Source organism: Hippoglossus stenolepis, chromosome 19 (assembly GCF_022539355.2).
Source record: "Hippoglossus stenolepis isolate QCI-W04-F060 chromosome 19, HSTE1.2, whole genome shotgun sequence".
NCBI lineage: Eukaryota > Metazoa > Chordata > Actinopteri > Pleuronectiformes > Pleuronectidae > Hippoglossus > Hippoglossus stenolepis.
This window is the reverse complement of record NC_061501.1, coordinates 12,927,456-12,953,058: the sequence shown is the minus strand read 5'-3', so window position 1 is coordinate 12,953,058 and position 25,603 is coordinate 12,927,456. Positions and strand designations below refer to the sequence as shown.

The window sequence follows — 25,603 nt, the reverse complement described above, 5'->3', positions numbered from 1 at the left end:
AAAAAAGATAAGAATGAAATGAATTAATAGAAAGACAAAAAGTGTCTTCTTGCAGCTTCACTTTGTGCAAGCCTGTCTATCAACAAGTTCCAACACCACTTCTTTTGAGAGATATACTAAAGGGCCTCCAGAGATTAATGGCAACACTCCACAGTCAATTTTCTTAAAACTTCATTTACTTTCTGCCCGGTTATCTCCAGTGGTCCATGTCTCTGCGTTTCTGTTCTTTTTTAATGCCTGCACCACAGTATGTGTCTGTAACCCCAAAACATCCAGCACAGACAAACGCTCCAGCTCATCTGCAGAGACACAAAGAGTATTCAAGCGCACACAAATAGTTTCTCTTTGTGTTCGCTTGAAAACTCTTCATGAAAGGGGAAGAAAAAACAGTCACTGGAGCAATTTGCAGCCTGAGGGGCAGGGACCCGGGGTCCCAGCAGAGTTTCAACATGGGAACACATATTACGCTGCTGTTAGTGGCACAATCACAACAGCTGAAGGAGTGGAAAGGTAAATATGGAGCCAGAGAAACAGTTTCAAGGGTGACCTCTTTCTGAGAAAAGGGTAAATCTGTCACACGTTGAGCTTTGACCGTAGAAAAACTTACATCCACAGAACTATAGAGAACTGCAATGTGCCAAATACATACAGATCTGTTTTATACAACCAAAAGGTGGTAGCACAGTGTGAGAATAGCAGAGGGAAGTGGGTATGATATGTCAAAGTAAAGCTCTATATCAGGCTGTGCTCGTATGGTGCTGCTTGACCACACATGAAAGAGATGAGGAACAGCTACAAGACAGGTGGTCTCCTAACACAGCGTCGCCCGGTCTGTCGATGCCACGCACACACACGAACGCACACGAGCACACGCGGGAACAGAGCAGCTCCTGTCCCATGCCAGCAAGTCGCCAGATGGCCCATCTGCTTCGCCCCTCTGCCCAGCATGATACCGGGCGAGTGGTGCCCACTGATCACCGGCCCAATTCTCCACACACGTCTTGGCAGGCGGGCGATGTGACAGCCCCGCTTGTTGAGGATCAAATGCTAATCGCCACTCGCTCTTGTTGCTCTGCTGCCACGCGTCCTCCAGGAGGAGACTGTCTGTCTCCCCATTAAATCACTAGTGGAGTAAATCATAAGATAAACCAACAAGGCTGCGCACATCCAGAAGTGCTTGAGACACGCTGACGCACTTCACTGTCAAATGTGGATAACATCACCATTCAGGGCCAATGTTTCACAGGCAGAGGCCTCTCCCTTTGTCACAGTGCGAGGACTGTGCTGAAATGCCAGAGCAAGTTAATTAAAAAGAGGACAGCAGAGGATGAGATTTCAGACGAGGGTTGTGGGGAATTGTTTGAGCCAGACAAAGCAGAGTCCCGCTCCTCAAACCACACACAGCTATTTTATTTTTGTTGGAAGGACTGATCAGGAACCGCAGCCAAGACGATGCAGGCAAGCACGTATATGCATATAAGCTATCCTCTTTCAGCTCTGTTACATCACTTTCTTACCAAGTAAACAGTGTGGCTGAGAGTCTCAGAGGGAACTCCCCCCCCTCCTCAGGCTGAAGAAGTGGAGGGCCTGCTCTGCAGCTGCCTGGTGGCCTGAGCAGTATGACCTCATGTCTGACATCACTCTTGTGGAGTCCCAAAGAAATCATATCAAAGGTCAACGTCTAAAATGTACAATATGCCTGTTGAGCTCACTGGATTCCCATTCTCCAGGACAGCTTGTCAGTAAAACCACTGCATGCCAAAAAAAAGACAATCACATTGATCGTTGGGTGGAGGGGACAAGACAGCTGTGTTTGATCAATGGACTCAAGGCACTACAGCGATGGAGGCCATGGATCCGATCACCTTGGTCCCTCACAGGCCACGAGGTTAGAGAGTTTCTTTTTGGACAAGCATAGATTGTAAGATGGCCGACACATCACCACTTCCTCCCAGCATCCAGAAATGAAGGACGGGGGATGAAGCCACTGTAGGAAGGTTGACTTATTTATCCATTCAGGTTTATGTTAACAGTGGACAAGATGACTATGTGAATGGGAAAAGGGTCACGTGTAGTGGACCGCAAACTACCTACCTAAAATGACACAAACTATCTTTGAGAGGAAATGTATCAGACCTTATAATTTGGCCCGTGTCCCATCCAACAACATGGAGGAGGTGGGGTTTATGACCTATACTGCAGCCGGGCAGCAGGTGGGGGTCAAAACCCTTTAGCTTTACACTTGGGAAGCCATCATCAAGTTTATCTACTGTCTATGAGAACAACCCAGAAAAGGGTGTTTCACTACTATTCATTCACTGCTTATGTGAAGATAAATGCTGTATCTGTGTAAGATGAAATGAACAGAAGAAATCTGCCATGTTAATGCATCAGCGGCCTGTCATCACTAAGAGAGAGCTCACTGTTAGACACAATAACCGGTGGCCTGTCTGAATTACAATATGTGCAGGAAGTGAAGGGTGATTAGTGAACCACGAATATTTAGGTGACTTGCTCTTTTTAAAAAGGTCAGTGAAGGGGGTGTCCTGTCCGCTGAACGCTTGCCAAGTCTGCACTGTGGCCCCACATGAGTCAGAAGGGTTACGCAGGCCGATTCTGGGAAGTGAGACAATACTTTGTGTCGTGCACACGGACCGGGCCGAGGGATTTCAATGCAGGGAGATGCGTGAAGATTTCTGGGAGGTGGTAGGAGTGTGTGGGCGGGAGTACGTCACTCCATGTGGGGCTTCAGCACTCATTTATAATAACATTGGCTCCCCATGCTTTACATCACAGGGGAAGAGATCCAGGCTCTTCAGTGGGACACAAGGATTAATGATGCCTTCCTGCAACACATAAAGAGGATTCTTCCCGTCATCCTGTACAAAATCTATGTTTTATTTTAAACAAAGGAAATTCCCTTTTGATATGACGCCATTATTTACACATCTTTACATTTTGCTTCTACTGCTCGGGAGTTGCCAGTTATTTAAGGAAGCTTGATTTCTTTGTAGCTTTATGTTCATTTTTGATTCAGTCTATAGAGAAACTTCCCATAGCATGTGATTTCTTTAAATAACTTGTTTTGTCCAACCAGCTGAACAGGTTGAAGGTATTTTCAATGATTTAATTTCTATTGTTTTGGTATTTCTTAGGTTCTTGTTGTTTAATTTGTCTGTAACTGAAATATCTGACCAACCAGTTAATGGAATACAATGAATTAAGTCAGTCCAGTCAATGAGTAGTAATGACTTGGTGATCCACCAACAATTTATCTGACACAGATAGAAGCTCAAAATTATCTTTTGAAATTCATTCTTCCCAGATGATGCATCCCAATTAGAGTGTGGATACCTGAAACGAGTTCGTCTGGACCCTTTGGGATCTATCAGGACTAAACAAGTCAGGCCGGGTACGTACAAATATATATATTTGGTTTAAAATTGTATATTAGAGAGAGGAAAAACAAATCCTCACATTTATGGATCCAGAAAAAGTCAACTTTCCATATTTTTGCTTGATAAAGTACTTCAGTGCCATTTTTTATGTGTGTAAGCACTGGTCTCTTTCAATGAAATTCCAAGGAGACAGACGTAATAAGCAGAGAGAGTAGTTGGTCTAATCAGGACCCAAAGGGGCATATGAAGAGTGGAGCTGGATGTTAACTCAATCGACTGGTACCAATCAAACTCCAGTGTAAGAGGACCCTCCTCAGAGAAAGTGATAGCTCTATTAGCTCAGCGATAAGTCGAACGCTGCCATTATCATCGAGCACACAACACCAGCTAAAAATAGCCAAATGAAGGAGTGACTCTCCTGAGGTCCACAATACATCCACTCCTTGGATCACCAGGACTGAATTCTCCCCTCGAGAGGAATCTCAGCACAATCTGTGGAGTAAGCTGTCTTTTCCATTATGCGGTGACACGTCATTACAAGCACATTCATTCATTGTGTTCCTCCACCCAAATGCAGCCATGCGGAGACAGCTCATAGACTTAGACCAATTTCACGAGGCAGAATGTCAAACAGCTGTGGTTCAGGAAGGGGCAAGAAAGTATTTCTGCTTCACCACCGAGCTGTATATCCACGAGAGAATCTCTGCTTTCGAAGGTTGAGCGAGCGAGATGATGAAATATCTTAAAGTTATTTTACGACAAAAGTCAAACCTATCGATTTCATTCTCAACTGCACGCAGGCGTCAATATTTCATTCATATATTCATATTTGAGTGCATGTGCTCTGGTAGACATTGAAAACAAAGACGTCTGACCAGTTGTGGTATTTTTACATACACAAACTTGTCCTCAGTGTTATTGTATGACCTAGTCTGCCTGCAGTGTGTTGTCTATCCGGCTGTCCTTGCAGCCTCTGGCTCTGCTGCTGCTGCTGGAGGCATTGTCCTCGCAGTCAGACAAGCCGTGCAGACAAAGCTCAATCAGGCAGCTTCCGCCTGGTTTCTGGAGAGTAGGAGGAGGGGGTCGGACCTTACTGGACTTCCACACATAAAGAGAGGCCACTCGTAGAGGAATCAGACCCCTTTCCCTTTCTCATTTTGTTCTTCTGCAAGCTTAATTTTACTTCACCAAAGTTGTATTTTCTACTTTTAGCCTTTAAAAAGTACATAATTAAGACAAAGCTGAAATTTTTATTAGAGGTCGTTTATCCAGCACCACACAGAAACGACTACGTCATAGGGTAAGTGTTTTGCGTCATCTTGGGTGCGCCAGAGCCATCTTGGCACACCTGTGTTTGAGCACTGCCAAACTTTATTCCCTGCACATGAGCTCAATCTCTGTCACACTGTTCAGGAAGCACTGGGTTTGCCTGGGCCACTCAAACCCAATCAGAGAGGCATCTTCAAGCCTCTGCAGCAATTTCTATGACTGAGAGGTGGATCCTCGTTCCAACTCTGAAGTGGCGTATTCTCTGAAAGCAATTTTCAATCAGTTTTTTGCCAGTTTGTTTTTCTCTGTGTCCCGACCTGTCTCCATGATGCTGCAACCACCTTGCTTTGCTACAGATGTGGTGTAATCCAGGTAGCCACAGTCAAATAAAGTGTTTGGCAATTTGGCCAATGAGTTACACTTGATTTCCTATGCTCAAGGCGATCGGTGTGATCTGGCAATGTCTGCGAGGCTTTATCAAGTCTTTAACCAAAGTCCCTCTAGCCAATCCTTTACACAGGCCCGCCTGTTGGATGGAGTGCTGCAGGGATATTTGTCTTCCTCCCTGGTTCTTCCATCACGGCAGAGCTCCTCTGAAACTCTGTTACGATGGATACCTCAGTTTTGCTTCCCACGAGCTCTTCCTTGCCCAGTTTGGTCAGGCAGGCGGCTTTAAGTACAGTCAGGGGGGTCGTTCCCACTTATCTTCCATTACTGTGTGTGTCCCACTGCGCTCCTGCAAACTGTAGCAAACTACAGCCCATAAATGCTTTTGTCCCGGGCACTAGCTATCTCTTCACCTCAACTCAACACCACTGCAGAGGACTAGAGAAGATTACTTGTAATACTTTGGTTTTGACAGGAGTGGGTCTTTATTTGTTATATCCAGCGAAATGGTTGCGACTCCCTTTTGGACCCAACAAAGTTCTACAGCCGTCTCAAGGAACACTGGAGGAAATCACGGTGGTCTGAACTCACGTTAGAGCATTTTTTGTATTGGCTTAGATCACATTGGTAAACTAATTATATTCATAAAAAACTTTTAAAGTTTGTTTTGTTAGCACTGTCACCACACAGCCAGAAGGTTCTCAGTTCAAATCCTGGGCTCTTTCTGCGTGGAGTTTATCCATTTAGTATTTCTCTTGATCAAAATCAAAAGCAGCAGAGAGTTAGATGTAATCACTTTTAGTTCCAAGTACACTAAAACTAAAATCCCCCACAGCACCCAAAATGCAATCAATAGTATCTCTTTCAGCATATAAAAATACTGTCATGCTAGTTACGAAAGTATTTCTCACACTTAAAGACACATTTATTTTGTTTTCACTGTAACCAAGCAACATCTAAAACATGTCTTTGAGGGAAGATAATCAGTCAGTCTCTGAGTCACAGTGACCTTTAACCCCCAGCCCTGTCAGTGGGCGTCTGGCAAGTGGTCAGGCTTCTGTGAAATCAGCAAAGATAGCCTCACACTTCACACTCCTCGCTGAGAGGGGCAGCGTGAGGGAGAGGAGGGTCGCGTTCGTTCTGATGAAGACACTCGCGAGGGCTTACGGCGTAAAGTCGACAGCGGGACGTTAAAGGAGAGTTAATGTATGAAGTCTCTCAGAAGCGAGCGGCTGAGGAATATGACCCGCGTGAGCAAACTCTGACACACTTTCAAACGGCCCTTTCAAGAAATGTCAACACAGGCTGTGAATCACTTCTCCAAACCTTTTTTATCAAATGACCGACAGCATGCAGCCACTTTTTTATCAAACCAATCTGTGTGCTTTGTTACCGACAGTCATGCAACTAAGCCAAGGGACCTTATTTTTAGATTGTTATTTATTGACTGGTGTTTTGTCTTTGCTGCATTCTGTATTTCACAACATTTGATCCAGTCCCGTTATCAGCCAAATGGACTGTTTTGCTTGCGGCACACCAACCATATCTGTAGGCGGTTTCCACTTGCCAGTTTGATACTACATGATTCAAATTGAAGCTGATAAACTCATCCGTCAGTCCGCTGCTCAGACTCCTGAGAGTGCTGTTCCATCTGGTTGTGGAATGAGCTGAAATCACGCGTTCTCATGCATTCTACAATGAAATGACCGTTAACTTGCCTGGAGCGCGACGGAGAAAGGGAACGAAAGGGACTTATTATTGTTGAGGAACTTTCAGGTTCTGGGCAGATGGGGGATCGTTCCTTTATTGGCATAGTGAATAGTAGGCCCAGGTCTGAATCACAGAGGACTGACAGCAGGGAGAGAGAACACAGCACAGGGAGGATGAATGAGTCCATAGGAGCAGGATGACAGTGACTTTCCAGAAATCACTCCTCACACCTCCAGATTTAAGCCATTTCCCAGTGAAAGGAGACTTTTGCAGTGGAAATAGGTTCGACTTCACTTTACTGTGCGATACTTCACGTCTAGAATCCTGCTACAAAATATATCTTCTGCTCACACTGGGTTTATTCTGTTTGTGTATATTATCCATATTTTTCTGTTTGTGTATATTATTTATATTTGACATTTCCTGTGTTTATGCATTAATCACTTTTACTGATGTCTCTATTTTGATTGTCCTCTTTGCTGGTGTAACATGGCAAACAACCCTGATGTGGGACTAATAAAGAATTAACTTATCTTATCTTATTTTATCATATCATACCTTAAATAACCACTTAAAACCCTGTGCAAACCTTTACTCTAGCAATTAAATACAGATTTATTAAGAAAATCTCTGTATCTCCTGAGGACTAAAACAGGCGGTGATGTGCCTGAAGGTTTATTATGAATCCGATCATATCAAGAAAATCTATTTGGTCCAACTTTCCACTTGAGAGAAAGCTTCTCCAGTCAAAGTAAACACACAACGACAAAACTACAATTTAAACTACACACTGAAGCAGTAATAGATGCACGTGCACTTTAATGTGCTGGTATTTCAGTCAGGAAATAGAAAAGCAGTGTTGGCACAAAACAAATGAAGAAACAAAAAACAATCCAGACGTGTTGTTTTTTTTAGTTTTACCTTGTTATCTGTGTGACTCCATGTTGCTGTGGCTGCAATGTTAGTTTGATTGTCACAGAGGAAACAGGCTGGAAGAGGAAAAGAATCCCAACAGATGCAGAGCAACAAAAAAATGTTAAAAAAAAAAAAAAATCTTCCCCCAAACAACACTGAGCTGGTTTATCCGGAAACTGAAGCGCAGGGATTACAAACGCAGCCTGACATCAAGGGATCAAAGCTTCTCCTCCACGAGGTGCAAGTAATCCACAGCTGCGCGTTTGTTTCGCGGGAGAACAAACTGCGAACGGTGGATGTGTTCGAGAGGAAAGTTTCTTCGTCTTCTTCTTCTTCCTCTTCCTCCTGCTCCCTCGTCTCCTCTCACACTGACACAGGAGCTGGTTCTCGCTGCTCTGATGTCAGCGGCAACGTGAGATCCAGGAAGTAGTGACGCGTTACCAAGGCAGCGGCGTCCACAGCGGAGCGAGCAGCGCCCCCGCGTGGACACACGGAGCAAGTGCAGCAATCTGAGCCTGTTTATTCAAGCTAGGAGAAAAATGATGAATAATAATAATTCATTTATGTATTAATTTCTGAACAACAGTGTTTTAGAAAAGGAATCAATAAGCAAATTTAGCTTTTGGGCCTCAGAGATTTATTTTATTATAATTTTTTAGACACATTCATACGATGGCGATAGAGAGCTCAACACATGCAAATAGGAAAAAACACATGCAAATTAAGAAAACAACTTTATCAATTTGATGACATGTGCGCTGCAAAAAGTCACTACACGTGCAAATACAGAAACGTGCTGCAAACGGAAATGTTTCCAGGGGACCCCAAACAAAGTGATGAACCCGTCTGTAGTTCAATGCTTTGTGAAGTTCCATCACCACTGACGAGTGGCAGACTTCAATAACTTCAAGAGTGCAGAGACAGTATCAGCGCTGGCAGAAGCCGTATTATCACCTTTTGAAACTCCCTCAGCTGTTATAAGTCACAAGTTCTGCTCAAACACATTCATTTAGCATTTTGTGTCCAGCTGCTGTGTGTGCAGCGCCTGATGATCAGTTCTCATTAGTGCACAGTAGTCGACAGACAGGAGCTCCTCTTGGTTCATGGCTCTTATGAAAAGGTAGCAGGGAAAAAGCCAAACGGATCAGTACCAAATCAAAACGAGCACTGAGAACATTTAATCTATTCACAGGGCCTGAAGGAGTCAGGAGAAACTTGGGCCTTGCCTGGGGGTTACACATCTGTAACATCTGGAGGCCCCAGTCACCCCAGGATTATGTTGTGTTAAAACAACCGGCACAACAAAGTGCAACAGTATCATAAGTCAGAGAAGGGAGACGGTCAATGAACCAAAATTGTAAATATTGTGCACTAATAACAAAGTCTCAGACGGTCCTGTCTCCTCTTCTCAGCGCATCAGAGCCGACTGTCAGACTAACAAACGCTCTGCTGACCTTGGTCCCAGCAGGCCTCTCTGCAGATGACTCCACACTGCTCGGTTTCACTGTGATCACACATGCCCTTGCTCTGTGTAAGACGTATTGAGTGCAATGAATATCAATTGGACATTTGCATCCCTCTGTGGATTCACTAGCTTGTAGATGTCTGTACTGCTGAACTGGAGAGGAGCATCACAGGCAACGTGTGTGTGTGTGTGTGTGTGTGTGTGTGTGTGTGTGTGTGTGTGTGTGTGTGTGTGTGTGTGTGTGTGTGTGTGTGTGTGTGTGTGTTGTGGTTATTGCAGCATCATCACAGAAGAGCAGGATGTATTTGCTGTCAAACCAATCAAACTGCTCTTCACAATAAGAGCAATGAGTTTTGTCAGTTTTTTCTGCACTTCCATCATTATTTTATCATGATATTCGTCTAAATGACTGAAAATAAAAACTTCACGTCAACAACAAAGGCACCGATCAGCAACAGGGTCGGGGCCATTTAAGCATATTCATAGATTACAGACATGAAATGACAAAGGAAGGTGTAGAGTTTACAGCCATTTTAACTGTAATAATAAGGAATATAGATTCAGTCATGTTGACAGGTGCTGGTTTGATGCACATCTGCAATTGAGGCTTCTTTTTGGTCAATCCTCCGTCCTGAGGGTCTGTTCTACATCACATGCTTTTTCTTTTTCATCTTTGCCCAAAGGAGCTTTTGGAAAAATCAATTCTCTCTTCATTGTAAACTGTGGTATTGACTTGTTGGAAATCGATGAGGGATTCTGCAGTCAGGTGAGCTCTGCAGGAAAAACTGAAAAATTTAGTTTTAACAGTAAATGATGGATTTCCTGTCGAACTGTGGGCAAACTTGGGATTCTCCACTGGGAGAAGAGGGGCCATAGCTCAGGGTCGTCCTCTCCACTGCCTGTCAGGTGATGGCAGAGGCAGAGGGGGTTTTTGTTAACAGTTACAGGAACAGCAGCTCAGTTCTTGGAAAAATACAAGGCTCATTTGATGAAAACCCTCCAATAAAATCCCTCGCTGCATCAATGATTAAACACACTTCATCTCCTGTAGTGTCCTGCTCTGAAAACTGTCTCTAGGGCACATCACATGGCGTCCATGTGATGTGATACCGGGACTGGAATACGAGCTGGAGATGACTTCGATTTCTGGATGGAAGCGGAAGACTAGAAATCCAGATTTGAAACATCACTTAATGAAATATATTTTATGGTTATTTAAATATCTACTATGTCAAGAAAATGTCATTACACATCTATGATGCAGAGTTTATTAATCCGTCATTATTTATTCTTAGTTATTTAATATGTTCTGTCTATATACATATATGTTAAATAGCAGGTGATTAAGTGTCTTGTGATGCTGTATATAAGGTCTACTGTATATTAAGTCTCTGCATTTCAAGTTCTGCCTATATATTCCTATCATCTGAATCGACGAACGGTAACAATCATTTACTGATCATGAAAATAACTCACGTAAAATCAAGTGATGGAGACTTGAATTTTTTTCACATTTTCTTTTACTTTTTTTACAAAACGACAATAAATTAATTGATATCAGAAGAACAGGTTATGCAGCAGGTGGTGATTGTGTGACAGGAACATCTAGTTTGACGAGTATGCTTCATCAAATGACCCTGTGCCCTGGAGCTGCAGCGTGAGGGGGGTCTTCACCAGAGGAGACCGGATCAGCACCGTGGCTCTGAACTCTCTGTCCTTACTACAACAGACCATAAAGAGAAGACATCTTGTATTCTGGGATGATCACTGTGTCAACATAGTAATGTAATAGTGTTTGTTTGTTACCTGGGAGTGAAGCTGATCTGGAGACACTGTCTGCAGCTGCTGACATATTCCTTGGACCTGAGGAGCCCAAAGTCTGGTGTCACACTGAACACACACAGGTCCTCCTCATCTGACTCTACACACAGACACACACATTCAGTGAAACTCACAGACTTCACATGTAGGTTATAACAAATAGGTTAAAAGATCAGAATGTTTGTGTTACATCATAGATATACGTTTCTTGGCAATATCATTATTATAGAATCATAATAACACAGGGCAACTGTTTAAAGTTGAAACTCTGTTATTATTACCTCCATTAAAAGGTTATGTTTCCCCCCCGGCCATGAGTTTATTGGTTCGTTTCCCAGGAAGATTACACAAAAATAACAGAATGGAAAAATCAGGCCCATTTAGGGAACTGATAACAATGACTGTGTGTAATCTGGTGCTACGTGATTGAATTTAAAGGGACAGTTGGGCATTGGCGGTAGTAAGCGCTCTATTGAGTGGCGTTCTAGTATTTCATCGGTTATGGTGAATATGAATAAGTGTCAGTCACCTTCCTACTGCTACAAAAACTAATGAGGCCAAATACAGTATGTGTAATATCTTAAATTCCAAAGTATGCCTAAAATCATTGCATATTTCTGCTAGGACATCCAATTAGACAAACATCAGACAATTCCCTCTGGGGAGTTGGTATCAATAGAATTTGTTACCAGATTTCAGTAAAAAGTGAATCCTACAGTCATTATTATGGGTGTCTCTCTCTTTTGTTCAATAGCCATCTAATTGATAGCCAGGCCTTAATTGGGCTATAGTTATACGCTGGGTGTGAAACACGTCTTTTAAACGCTATATCGCTGGCTGGGCTCAAACAAACCCCAGAGCCAATGTAGAAGCTTATTGTTCGGTGCTTACCTATAACTGATTTCCAATATGTGTGAGCTCCATAACAGTGGAGGTTTATTTCCCTTGTCTGCATCTGGCCCACGTAGCAGAACCCAAAGTTGATGCTCTGGGTGGACAGACGCAGAGCAGAAAGATCCAGAAATGCACAGAGAGGGACGGTCTGATCAGAGCAGAGAGGAAATATTATACAATTATCTACAAATGAATACACAGTATTATTAATTTAAACTGTTGTCAGACTCTTTAACATCAGCATGTTGCAATGTAGCACTGCAGCTACTGTAACATGTGAATTTCCTTGGCATGTGATCAATAAAGTTTAATCCCATTTTTATCTCTTCAGATTCACTACAATGTTTGACCTGCAGGCTGTTGTTGCTGTAGTGAATCAGGAGGTTTTGCTGGAACCTCAGCTTCCTCGGCCCATTGGCATCGTGGATCAACGTCACCCCAGGGGGGACGTCCTCATCTGCCTGGTCCACATGGTCCAGAAGACCCCGAGAGCAGTGGAACGCCACTTTCACCTAAAATCCACAGACAAGACATCACAAAACTCCTCTGTGCTACTACATCTGTATTCTACTCAGGCCATGAGCACCTCTGTTAATTTCCCTCATCGCACCTGCATGTTGTTTTGTGGTTGCAGCACCAGAGAACCACTGTCACCAGTCGGCGAGTTGCTGGAGCTGCTGGTCCTCACTCGAGGCTGTGGTCTGAGCACTGTGAACGGAGGCTGAGTTCCCAGCCTGAAGTGAAGCGGCGTCTCCAAGGGGTTTTTCAGATGGAGGCTCTTTGTGATATCAAATTCCTGCACTATCAGCTGTGGGACAAATCAATGCAGAAATCAGAAATACTGAACACCCCCTGGGACTACTACCTCATGTGTGAACCGCGAGTGTCAGAGCACAGTTAATGATTTTTGTAGATTTCTCAGACTGACCTCTCTCTCCGATAGTGCCCTCTGTAAATCACCTGTCGAGGCATGAAACTGCAGCACCCCGTCGTCTTTCTCCATCTCCACCACCAGCCTGCAGCCACAGGGAGCCGAGAGGAAGATATGCAACTTAATCGGACCACCTCTGAGCTGCTTTTTTGCCTAAGCTCAGCTGATTTTTTATTTAGGGAGCATAAATTGAGTGGGATGCATCTGGGGTTTGGGGAACATAAATATTGTGCTAGTAATTGCTCACACTGCGGGATTAACGGCTGCTAGAAGATCCATCCTGAGGGGCTCCAAATCCAAACCCTGAGCTCTTTCAACTTTACCCAGGACACAGGTAGCCGTCTGTGGACACACACACACACAACACAATAAAAGAGTTTGGGTGCATCAGTCTCCTTCCTTTTGCTTTTTCCAGGTTTTATTTCCGTAAAGCGTTTGTATCAAGCATGTTACCTTTGAGTCTAGACTCATGAAACCCAGAGCTAAGCCCACACATCTTGACTCACAAGCAGAACCAGAAAGAGTCAAAGGAGTGAAAGATACGTGGATTGTGCTGCTGCCCTTTGCTGGAATCACCTTTGAATGCACCACAAGAGGAAAAATACTGTTATTGTTCTGCTTCAGGGGTAAAATAAATATATGTCGCCATAATCTTACAAACATACGATTTGCTGAGGCGTGATGCAGTAGGGATAATCTGAGAGGTTGCCCATGTGAGGGCGGATGTGGACAGAGAAGAGGTTTTCTTTTGCAGGAAAGGGATAAAAACAGGCTTCATTTTCGTCACAGCCATCACTCATCTCCTCCTCCTCCGTGTCCTGAAATCAATCAGAGAATTTGAGCCAGTAAAAGAATAAAGCACACTTCTTACTGGTATTGTAGCAATAACAATTTCCCAGAGGTCAAATCGTAAAAATCTTGTTAGCTGTGAGGTCTTAAATGTGCTCACAGTCTGGCTCTGGAGGGAGGAGCTCGTTCCATCAGAGCCTGGAGTGCGAATCCTTTCCCGGCCTGTTTGAACGTTTCCATCAGAAAGTCTTAAGGCTCCGCTCAACACCTCATTGCCGTCAGCGTCTTTGATTGGGAAGGCGTGTCCGCACTTCACCACAACGTCCACCAGTTGATGGTCGTTCTGATCGATGTTGTACGTCTCCCAGTCCATGCGAATGTCTGACAGAAAATAAGGATTTAGATTAGATAACTTTATTAAGCCCAAAAGCTAAGGTAGTAAAATACACAAGCTTTATACACTGACAGAAGAAAATTGTTTACCAGTGAAGAAAAACGACTTCAACTGGCAACGCACAATGACATTTTGAAGTTGCTAAATCATTTTCTTATTCTTCTATTGATCAATTTATTCTGTCTGCTAAAAGCAAATACGAAAAAACTATTTTATGTGAAAATGTAACACATATCTCCAAAAACAGGAAATGTTAAAATCTTCTTGAATAAACCGAATCAGTTTAAGAATCAATCAATATTTTTGAGAATCTTCTAAATATTATTACTATGATTGCAGTTTATCTGCAGCCCCCCTGTCACCCTCAGAGGATAAGTGGTATAGATAATGGATGGATTACTGCTGTTAACCCAAATGACAGGATATATGGGGATTTCCTCTTACCCAGGATGTTTTATATATTATTATTATTATACTTACTATACATGGTGGGATTGTTGATGCGAAGAGAGCGGGAGACTGTGTCCCCTCCAGATACATGCATTCCAAACCTGACGAAGCAAAAGATTAAAGATATTTTACGTTGCTAAAATGATTTAAAGTCGTCGTCAAATATGCTCAATAAGGAGACAGTGGTACGGACTGTATGATTGGCCCTTGGTTTTGGTCGTCTGGTAGCGGGCCTGTAATCTGGAAGTAGAGTGGACATCCAGTCACTGTCATTTGTATTTGAATGAGCGTGGTCTCAAGGTCCCCCACCTGCAGGAGGAAAATACGATTTTAACATTGTTTACCAGCGCACATCAAAATTCGAGAATACATATGTGACAACTACTAAGAACTCATCATACTTTGCATATGAGATTGTCTCTGTATTCTCCCCACATGTCCGTGTAGGCTGTCACATCCACAGTCTGGGTCTCAAACGGTCCCAGCGTGCCTGTGTTCGGCAGCACAAAGAACGCTGCACCTTTTCCATGAGCCAGCAGGCTGCTCACAAACTCTGACGATGGGCAAATAAAAACAAATAATCGTAACTCCTTACTGCTTAATTCTCAAAGTATTCAGAAACAATAAGAGTAAAAAGTGAAATCATACCCTCATGTGCTTTTTCCTCCATGATCTTTGCTTGAATGGAGTGAAGCGGCTTCTTAACATATGCAAATCTGCAATTAAGATGCAGCCTGTGTCACATCGACAGCACAGTCACACTTTGATGCATTATTTATGTCAGAGAGTTACCTGCCTTACCTTTTCTCTTGCTGGTTATTTGGCTTGGAGGCATGGCAGCTGAAATACTCAGGCTCTATGGTGAAAGGAGCGGGGATGGCAGTTTGATTGGTCATCAGCAACTGCTTCGTGACGGGTCTCTTACAAACAACATCACCTCCGAAGTCGAGTATCGACGAGGGGCTTTTATCATCTGGGTTAGAGCTGAAAGCAAAGACCAGGGATCATATTTTGAGTGCTAATGAATCAGTCTGTGCGTTTGACTTGCTAAACACTTAATACACGAAGCTGCTTCAGCTGTTGGATGGTTGGCTGGAAGGTTTTAAGAAAATGTAACTACCCGACACTTGGCAGCGAGTACGTCACGCTGAGTTCCTTGATATTGGAAGCCGAGATGCCAAGAACAAGATAAGAGTTCATCCCCTGGACCTCACAGAGAGCAGCCATCTCAGTCAACTCCAGCTGCGGGAGGATAAAACACCACATATCAAAACACTGAGAATAACAGTCTGTGACAGCAGAGCAAACACCGCAGCCTTCGCTCTCTTTGGTGTTAAAGCTTCGGTTGTGGTGACAGCTTGTGCTGTGCAACTGGTACTTACGTCTGTGTGAGAGGTAAAAGTCACTGTGACCTCTACGCTGGCATTAGGACCCAGAGAACCAGAGGAGGGGTCAAAAGAGGCTGAACACAGTGAAGCCTGTTTACCCTGCAGCTGAGCCTGGTGGAGAAAATGACAAGCAGTTATCAACAGATAATATTTATAGTTATTTATAATACAGTTTATGGTTTAACAGTAAAATAGCAAGCCTCCATTACATTTCTTTTTATGAGGGTTTGATAACAACATCTTAGAAATCATTAGCAGATAAAATATGTAGTTTTCTACTCCCAAAACAGTATCTGAGGTTTTTTCCAGTTAATGAGGGAGGGTTTCTTCTCTTGACAAAGTACTTGCTCATTGTGGGAACTGTTGGGTTTCTCTATAAAGTTTAAAGTCCCTACCTTAGAATGTTATGATTCGGCACTTAAAATTGAATTGAATAACTTTGATTTTTATTCATTCATTTTTTTGCCATGGATTTTATGAAGCACCTTGTTTAGATAAGTGCTACACAAATAGTTAAATTGTTAAATACAAATAAGTTATTATTACTATTCTTCATATTGTATGTGGTGATAAAATCAATCAAAAAGTGGTGCAGCATACCATCCATTGAAAGTGTGCAGGCAGCAGGGTCTGGTTGAAAAGAGTGACAGCGGCCTTGGCAGGAACTCCAACGTAGAGCTCAGAGAGGAGCAGCTCACAGTTTAACAGACACACCTGAGGAGACTGCACATCTGCTCGCACTGACAGGTGACTGCAACACACAGGTGGTGTAACTTGTTAACAACAGATCACTGCCACTGAGTAATAACATCATTAATGCTCTGCAACGTTGTTGACGAAGGCTGCATCCCCCAGCACAAATTCTTCAAGCTGCTTCGAAATACATTGGTCAGGTAATGAAACATCTACGCGCTCCTTACGATAAATCTTAAGGAGGAGATCTGAAAGTTTTCATTGTGCATCCTCACCATCCGGTTCCATTTTCCACCTCCAGCTCCAACTCTGTTTCAAACTGCTGACAGAAACGTGGCCTGAAGAGCACGTCCACACTGCAAGAGGCCAGGGGGGGCAGCACACCTCTGCATGGCTCCACTAACATCTAAGAACCAGAGGCAATTTGGAGTTTAGTGTCTTGCCCAAGAACACTTTAGAATTGTGCCTGTGCTGATTGTACCTGTGCGTCTTGCTGGTCATGTTGACTTCCCCCGATGGTCCAGGAGGCCTCAAGCTGGGAGGTGTTGGTGAGGAGGAGGCTGGTCTGTGTCTGCTCCCCGAGCTTCATGAGCCCAAAGTCCACACTGGGCACACCCATGGTCACTGTGGGACCCTATCCAAAATCAAATGATGAGCATAGAGAGGTCAGAGTTCACAGACGAACAAACTCTTATTGTGAAACTTGAAGTACAGTCATTTGATGAAGGTGTTCAGGTTTACTCTTACCTTGAAGGAGACTTCCACAGGCAGTGTGATTGGCTCATGTCGGTGCTCTATGTGGCAAACCAGACTGGTCACGACCCTCTCCGGTTTCCCTCCAGTCACAATTAAATCCAAATCAAAGCACTCGTTCTGCTCTGTACACAAATCCGTCGATAAAAGAATAAATCAAACAATATGAAATGTTGTTTACAGATTACAATGTGCATGGGAAGGGAATATTAATCTATCATATTACATTGTATCAAGTGACACACCTATTCGGCCAGTAGAGGGCTCTACTTCTATTATGTGGCTGCTACTGTTCAACCTTTCCCACTGAAAACAGATGAAGGTCTTGCTGTGGTTCCACAACTGAAACACACAATACATTGAAAACATTATCCATCACAGTTTTACCAGAGAATAGATACAGAAATCAAACATGTGACCGTGATTTGAACAACCTTAAACGGCCTCTGGGTGGTGGTGCAAATAAAAATCTCTCCAGGGATCACGACAGCGTAGGGATCCAGCAGGACCTGGTACGGCTCCGTTGACCCCTTGACCTCTATCTCCATGACGATGACATCGTTCACCTTGGAGCCAGTGCGCACAGGCTGGAGGATACTAGATTTCCCCCACACACACACACACACAGAGACACAAACCCACGCATAGATAGAAGAAAACTAAGTCTGCTGTAAAGAACATCACAAGAAAGCCAAGAGAGATTCCATTAAACTGCGACACTGATGCAGAGAAAGGAGCAGATCCAGGATGTGTTCATATATGTGCTCTACTGAGTGCCCTTTTTGTTGTTACATAATGAAAATCACAGTACACTGACTTCTACCACTGCACATGTAAAGAACTTTACCTATTTTCACAGGGCTGTGGTGGCAGCTGTGGGACATCTCTCAAGACCAAGTGACAGACACTGTGGTAGTCCTTCAACTGAAGAAAACAAAAGGATTTAAAAAAATATATATGACAGAAAACAGGTTTCATAAAATCCATTCGCTCAGCATTACTTGTGACATAAAAGTCTTTTCTACCTCTTTGGGACAGAACGTAAACAGGAACTCTTGGTCCTGGCAGGGGGCCAGAAGGCCTGTGAGAGGGCTGACATTGAAAGCATTATCTGTGGCCAGTTGGAACTGGATATGGGAAGGCAGAGGGGTTTCCCTGGAAGCAGAGGGTGGAGGTTGGGCTTCATGATCTGCCAGTGGAAAGGCAGCTCCACGTGGCTTCATCCCGAGAGAGAGAGAGAGAGAGAGAGAGAGAGGGGGGAGTCAGTGACAGTTACTTAGTATTTAGCTTCTTATTCAAGGACACTTCAACTATATGATTGCTACTGTGGCCTAAAAGGGCACAGATGTGTTTATTTGTTGAGGAGAGGCATTACAATTGAAAAATTTAAAAAAATACAATACTCTTTGAGCTATTTCATGATATATGAAGGTGTGAAGCTTACACATTGTTCCTAACAATGATTTTTTTATGCTGCACGGAGTGAGGGTTGCATGAGCTGAAACGGACGAAGTGCTCTGCAGTGAGGTCGTGCACTTCCCCGATTACGAGACGCTCCTTCTCCCCAGACACGGACACAAGCTCGAGAGCGATCATCTGACCTTCACCTGGAAAACAAACACAATTTATATCCTACTTAACCTGACAATGGAGGAGTTTTAAATCATCGCTACAGCTCTTAGAAACTCCGAAGAGATTCACCTTCAATGGAGATGTCTTTCACCTGGCAGTTGTCACAGACAACTGTGAAAACCTGACAGCACTTGTCAGCAGTGATAGGGAAGAAAACCACCTGCAAACACACACATACTGTATATGATGCTGCACAAATCTGAAACACACTGAGAGCTGCTAAGAAGTGAAATTTGTGTCTCAAAAGTGGGAAGTATACTCAAACTGGTCCCACTGTATCTCAAGTATACGTAAAATCTAAATGGATAGAGCTGATACTATATGAAATTTGATTCCAGTAAAATTGACCATGTTTGGGAATTATTGCAGATACATTTTACAGTTCCTCCTCTCACCTCCACTACTGTGGCCTCTCCAGGCTGCAGCACAAAAAGAGACGGGCTGATTGCAAAGGGTGGCTGCTCACAAAAGTATTTTCTGGCCACAGCCTACATGAAAGAAAAGTGAGAACCTGTCAAACACACGAGAATTCTACTTTTCACAATAAAAGCTTCCGAAACAGTTATTATGAGTCAGATTTCTACCCTGAGGTTTGAGGCTGGCCACTGGTCCTTTGGAATGACGCAGAACGTCCCAGCGCTGAGACCAATGTTCCGGCACAGAAACTCAACAAATTTCACTCCACCAATCAGACAGTAGCCACAGTCCAGAATTCTTGGTACTGCATGATAATAAGGGGAAAATATATTAACAAACTATGGCAAAAGAAAGTATACTAATGAACAAACATACTGTAACAGGTTAGGTTGGCAGATAGTAATGAGACCTACAGGTGAGTATTGGAGGGGGTCGCTTGGCGGCGATGGGCACCACCAGCAGGGTCTCCACATGGCTCTCCACCAATATGAAGTCCTCATAGTCTGCCAGGGAGTCTGGAGCGAACTGCACCGTGTACTTACAGCTCATCCCGGGGGCAACAACACCACCCTCACCAGGGAATCGCCCTGTCAAAACAGACGTGAAAATCTCTCTTTCCTTGCAATGAATCAGTGCAACGCTACATTCACTTTGCAATTTATCTTCCTGTGTTTGTTACAGCAGGTGGTGCTAGTGTTTACATGTATGGGATTACACCAGCAACAATAACGCCCAAAATGTTTAGCTGCATGTCTGACATTCCTTTTTGATACCATCACTGATTCTTGATATATTTGATGACTTCCTCAGAAAGAGGAGGGCCCCAGAAGGCTGTATTATCCATACAGAGCAATAAGGAAGCACTCACCCAGGCCAATAGAGAAGTAAGGAGTGGTAGGTGGGTTGACTCGGATATGACGGCTTGAGGAAGTCAAGTTTTTCAGCTCCAGCGTTGTCTAAGGCAGGACAGGACAGAGAGTGTTACTGTGCATCGTGTCACAGTAAAAGATGCTGATCAGCCGTCTTGAAACTGAACCTGTGTTGTGTACGGTCACTGAGACACACCTCATAAACATGTCCCACACTGTAGTCAGTAAAAAGCACCACCGAAGGATTTGCCAGGAAGACTTGTACGGGGTCATCAGTTGAGCTTTAAGACAGGAAGAGCACAGACACAGCAACACATGAGCATTTTGGCTGTCTCACAGGAAGCGGCGAGCACGGTGACAAGCTGCCGGCACAAAACCCTTCAAAACCGCAAAGCAAGTATTTCTACATTTTCCAAATTGACCTTGTGTTCGAACAAATTGCTGGAATAAAAGGACTGAAACATTATCAAAGCCTGCATCTGCCTGCAGCCAACCTGCATAACCACTGAGGCATGAAACCACTGTGTGCATTTGAGGTATAAATGAAAACACATATAAACCAACAACAAACTGATATTAAACACCTACAGTAAAAACCAACTCATCCGGCATATGAACAGTCAAATGACAGTTTCAGAGTTACCACACACTCACAATACAAAGGACAAGTGGTCCCCCAGCTGTCCCTGTTGTTGGTAGTGAACAACAGCGTTTGTATACACAAGCAAAATATGAGGTGGACAGTTGTCTGCACGGTCAAAGGGCACTTGTGTTTTTATCGTCTGACCTACGTTCATTGTATTTCATCAACTATAACCCATACATGATTTTAATGTGGCCCACTATGTAAATACCTGGCCTTGTAACAAAACAATGAGCATTTACTGTAAACTGATATCATCATCAGCACATTCTGGGTACCTTTGTTCCCTCATCCCTTTCCTCCCACGCTCCCTCTTCACTACTCTGCTACTGGGCTGGATGAGGGACATGCCGCCCTGCTGAGCGTTCGGGGGAAGGAAGTGAGGATTTCGAAGGAAGCTGTGTCGATCTTTCAGCCTCTTGAGCTCATCCCTCACCTCCGCCTTCTCTTTCGCGCTTGGCTTCCACTTCGGGCTGGGTTTGGACTGATTCGGCTTCTGAAACACACAGAATGTTGTGAACATAATAGAATGATGCTTTGTAATGTAAATACAGCTCCCTCCTTCCCAGAGGAACTCGGGCTTGCCAGATCAGAGTTTTCTGTTACGTGAATTCTCAGAACTCAGAGGAAATCCTATTGATAATGTAATTTTTACATCCTCTAATGCCCTTGATGTTTCCTCCGATTGTTTAATCCTTTTTTGTTTATTTCTCTATTTCAATGTATTCATTTTTTTTTTTTGTAAATCACTTTTCCAGAAAAATCGAAGTATATATTCATAAATTATTAGTGCTTGAAGTATTGAAGTATTACTCTTTTCAGCTCTGACTGATTGACTGCTGACTCCTCACCTCACTGGGAGTATTCTCCCTCTTTGGTGTTTCTAAGCTGGACTCAAACGTCAGGCTGAGGTCTGAATAATTCAACACAGTCTCTTCTGGACTGGGAATGAGTGTATAACCATCATCCTGTGGCTCCTTGGACAAGTGCATGGCGTAGGCGATGGTGGGCTTGGCAGGATTCAATTTTACTGACAAGAAACAGGATGAGAGAAACACTGAGGTGAAAAAGCACGAGTCATTAATAATTTAAGATGGGTCCAAAAGAGAGGGTCAGGTACCTGGTGGTGGTGGTCTGACCCGTGGTGTTTGTGTGGGTAAGTAGTCCCGGGGGGAAATCAGGTTGTGCATTTCGAGGAGATCACTGTCTACACACCAGGAAAAGGCTGATTTGACTGAAATAAAGAATTGTCTGAGTATATTTATCTTTGTAATCAATAATAAACAAGATAACTGTGCAGACATATAATACATCAATTAATAAAATCATAACGTCTGACCTGTAAAGATGCCCTCTTGATCACAAACGTCCCCTGGATTTATTCTCTTGTAGGCCTGGCTTTCTATGGCTATAGCTTGATTTCTGGCGTGAATTATGTGACTCTCCAACATGTCTGCTTCTTGTATACAGCGGCTGTATTCAGAATTAGCCTGCTGTGTGATTTAAAAAAACACATAAAACTATAATAATCATTTATCCATTGACTCTGAATATTATGGTTGTAATGACAGTGTGAGGTCACCTGCTGCAGCTCCTCCACATATTTGTCATGGGAGCTGCTCCAACCACTGTCTTTCTTGATGAGGTCGTTCAAAGAGTCTGTCCCAAAGATGTCTTGCGTGTAAAGGTCTTTGAAAGTGTTTGCCAATATATGGGAAATATCCTGAAATTCCAATAATGAAGTAGCTTCATGTTAGCAGCTGTTAGCATGAAGTTAAGAGTGAAAAGGCCACTGTTCATCGTACCTGTGATTCTCCTGAGGCGGGTCTATGGTTCCTCAAACCTGTGACAACTGTTGAGTGTTGTCTCGTCTCCGGTTCTTCCACAGCAGCTGCCATCGAGGCCAAGGCTTAAGCTAACTGTCACTAGCTTAATGACTTAGTGTTCGCAGGGTGGACGCGCAAGAAGTGAAGCTATGAGCTCGTAAAGTTAACGTCTGAAATATAATGCGTTAACAAGACACAATAAATTACTAAGGCTGCGAAGCAGCACTGTATGGTCCTGAGTATTTGCGATCTCGGGACCTGATGCTGCTTACTTTCTTTTGACATTAGGTGGTGCTATCACTATCTACATACACTGTATGTCTGTTCAGGTCAAAAACACTTGTTTCTCTTCAGATTGTATAGATATTCCACCTTTGCAACAGTCTAAGACATCAAAGTAATCTTACCACTGACACTGACATTAAAACAAACTGACAACAAGGAATTATTTGCTTAATGAATCCTTTGAAGTGTTCTTTTATATAAAGCCTGGGTGGGCAAATAACAAGTGTTATTCTTTCAGCTTAACATATTCAGAGTGATTACCTGAACAACTAAACTCAACAGTGCAGTAGATTGAGGAAAAGACCATAATGGCACAGGAGATGAATGACCAACAGCTGATAAATTTTCCGCTGTACCTTGCAGAACTGAGGGCAAAAGAGAATAAAGATAAAAGCAGATAAGAACTGCAGATGATGAAAGAAATGTTCATTTTGTACGATGACAACATGCGCTAAGTAAAATTGTGCAAGAGAAACCAACTGAACATACTTGAAAGCTGTTGTTACACACATGTAGTTAAAGGGACATGAACTGAAGTTACAGCATTTTCGTGTGTCATGGCGACTCGTTGAAACTCGACGCCACGCCACTGACATGGTGTTTGACGAAAACTCATAGTTTCCATATGACTTCATTATCAATGTCTTGAGGCCTTTATGACAAAGGTTGACATGGTTGCGGTCAATGGACGAGGAGGAGTACATCAAAGTGTAAGACGTTTTTTGCACGTCTTACACTTTGATGTACTCCTCCTTGTTTTCCTGTTGCCACCAGGGGGCGCTGTGATTTTAAGTAATGATTTCTGTGTAGATGTCATCAGGCCAGGATTATTGTCAAACCTGCCTAGTTTGGAGTAGATTGGACCATGTATGTCCGAGATACAACAACCTCGTGTTTTGATGGCGACTCATCAAAATTTGACACCTACGCCACGGTCACACCGTGTGACGAAAACTCCAAAACGAGGTAGTTTTAGTCTCCATATTGTAAGATGACACTCACTGATTTGTGAGAGTTAGAGATCGACGTTAAATATATCTTTCTCAAAGATTGCTTCTGTCAAGTCGTCAAAAGCGCAAGATGGCGGCACCGATATCGAGGATACTTCAGCTTTTTTTTGGACTGGAAGAAGTGGAGAATCATTGTCCATCTATATTTACAGTCTATGGTGAAAACTCGGGCATTCCTTTTTGATACCATCACTGATTCTTGATATATTTGATGACTTCCTCACAAAGAGGAGGGCCCCAGAAGGCTGTATTATCCATACAGAGCAATAAGGAAGCACTCACCCAGGCCAATAGAGAAGTAAGGAGTGGTAGGTGGGTTGACTCGGATATGACGGCTTGAGGAAGTCAAGTTTTTCAGCTCCAGTGTTGTCTAAGGCAGGACAGGACAGAGAGTGTTACTGTGCATCGTGTCACAGTAAAAGATGCTGATCAGCCGTCTTGAAACTGAACCTGTGTTGTGTACGGTCACTGAGACACACCTCATAAACATGTCCCACACTGTAGTCAGTAAAAAGCACCACCGAAGGATTTGCCAGGAAGACTTGTACGGGGTCATCAGTTGAGCTTTAAGACAGGAAGAGCACAGACACAGCAACACATGAGCATTTTGGCTGTCTCACAGGAAGCGGCGAGCACGGTGACAAGCTGCCGGCACAAAACCCTTCAAAACCGCAAAGCAAGTATTTCTACATTTTCCAAATTGACCTTGTGTTCGAACGAATGCTGGAATAAAAGGCCTGAAACATTATCAAAGCCTGCATCTGCCTGCAGCCAACCTGCATAACCACTGAGTCTTCCTGTTGACCCATAATACCCACACCCATGTACGCTGTGTGGATTAGAGGTATAAGTGAAAACACAGCCATGACACAACATATAAACCAACAACAAACTGATATTAAACACCTACAGCAAAAATCAACTCATCCATATGTACAGTTAACTTAATCTCAATCATATATTTCACAAAGAAGGACAGTTAGATATTCAAATTACAATTATAAGTTACGACACACTCACAAAACAAAAGGACAAGTAGTCCCCCAGCTGTCCCTGTTGACGGTAGTGGACAACAGGGCACTTGTGTTTTAATCTTCTGACCCTCGCTCATTGTATTTCATCAACTATAACCCATACATGATTTTTTTAATGTGACCCACTATGTTAATACCCCAGCAAACAATGAGCCTTTACTTTAAACTGACATCAGCACATTCCGGGTACCTTTGTCCCCTCATCCCTTTCCTCCCACGTCCCCTCTTCACCACTCGGCCACTGGGCTGGATGAGGGACAGGCGGTGCGTTCCGGGGGGGAAGCTTCATGTTAGCAGCTGTTAGCATGAAGTTAAGAGTGAAAAGGGCCAGTGTTTATCGTACCTTTAATTCTCCTGAAGCGGCTCTATGGCTGCTCACACACGGGTCACCTGTCGAGTCACCTGTCGTCTCCCCGGTTCTTCCACAGCAGCTGTCATGGAGGCTAAAAGCTGAAGCTAACTGTCACTAGCTTAATGACTTAGCGTTCGCAGGGTGGACGCGCAAGAAGTGAAGCTATGAGCTCGTAAAGTTAACGTCTAGAATATGGCGCGTTAACAAGACGCAATAAATTATTAAAAGAAGCAGCTACAACTTCAGGTACCTGAGTTCCCCCTGCCTGTTGCCTGTCA

At 43.5% G+C, this 25,603-nt stretch overlaps 2 protein-coding genes and 1 long non-coding RNA gene across 3 annotated transcripts in view; all 3 read right to left on the bottom strand.

Annotated features, from left to right (window-relative positions):
* The window catches only part of map3k22 (mitogen-activated protein kinase kinase kinase 22), a 39,857-nt gene extending 31,786 nt beyond the window's left edge, over positions 1–8,071 (bottom strand). Inside the window, exon 1 of the mRNA XM_035142396.2 lies at positions 7,686–8,071. The gene's annotated coding sequence lies outside the window, so the exon portion shown is untranslated. The remainder of the gene's footprint in view (positions 1–7,685) is intronic.
* A 2,586-nt stretch (positions 8,072–10,657) lies between these two features.
* Positions 10,658–23,599, bottom strand: dlec1 (DLEC1 cilia and flagella associated protein). Its single transcript, XM_047337863.1, is given in 39 exon segments — positions 10,658–10,864; positions 10,951–11,065; positions 11,857–12,007; positions 12,210–12,371; positions 12,470–12,667; positions 12,788–12,875; positions 13,038–13,132; positions 13,244–13,366; positions 13,456–13,608; positions 13,740–13,960; positions 14,454–14,524; positions 14,617–14,732; positions 14,825–14,976; positions 15,072–15,139; positions 15,225–15,407; positions 15,544–15,665; positions 15,806–15,922; positions 16,412–16,562; positions 16,780–16,910; positions 16,986–17,138; positions 17,252–17,382; positions 17,503–17,599; positions 17,692–17,854; positions 18,105–18,181; positions 18,283–18,407; positions 18,410–18,474; positions 18,702–18,864; positions 18,959–19,049; positions 19,285–19,377; positions 19,474–19,610; positions 19,720–19,893; positions 20,175–20,262; positions 20,372–20,456; positions 21,097–21,314; positions 21,670–21,848; positions 21,939–22,052; positions 22,158–22,311; positions 22,401–22,541; positions 22,624–23,599. Coding segments are annotated over 39 exon segments (5,073 nt in total). The 5' UTR covers positions 22,717–23,599; the 3' UTR covers positions 10,658–10,749.
* A 111-nt stretch (positions 23,600–23,710) lies between these two features.
* Positions 23,711–25,603, bottom strand: LOC118098289. Its single transcript, XR_004694150.2, has 3 exons — positions 25,317–25,603; positions 24,419–24,503; positions 23,711–24,309 (listed from the first exon to the last, which is right to left on the bottom strand). It is a non-coding gene; the product is annotated as an uncharacterized LOC118098289 (long non-coding RNA).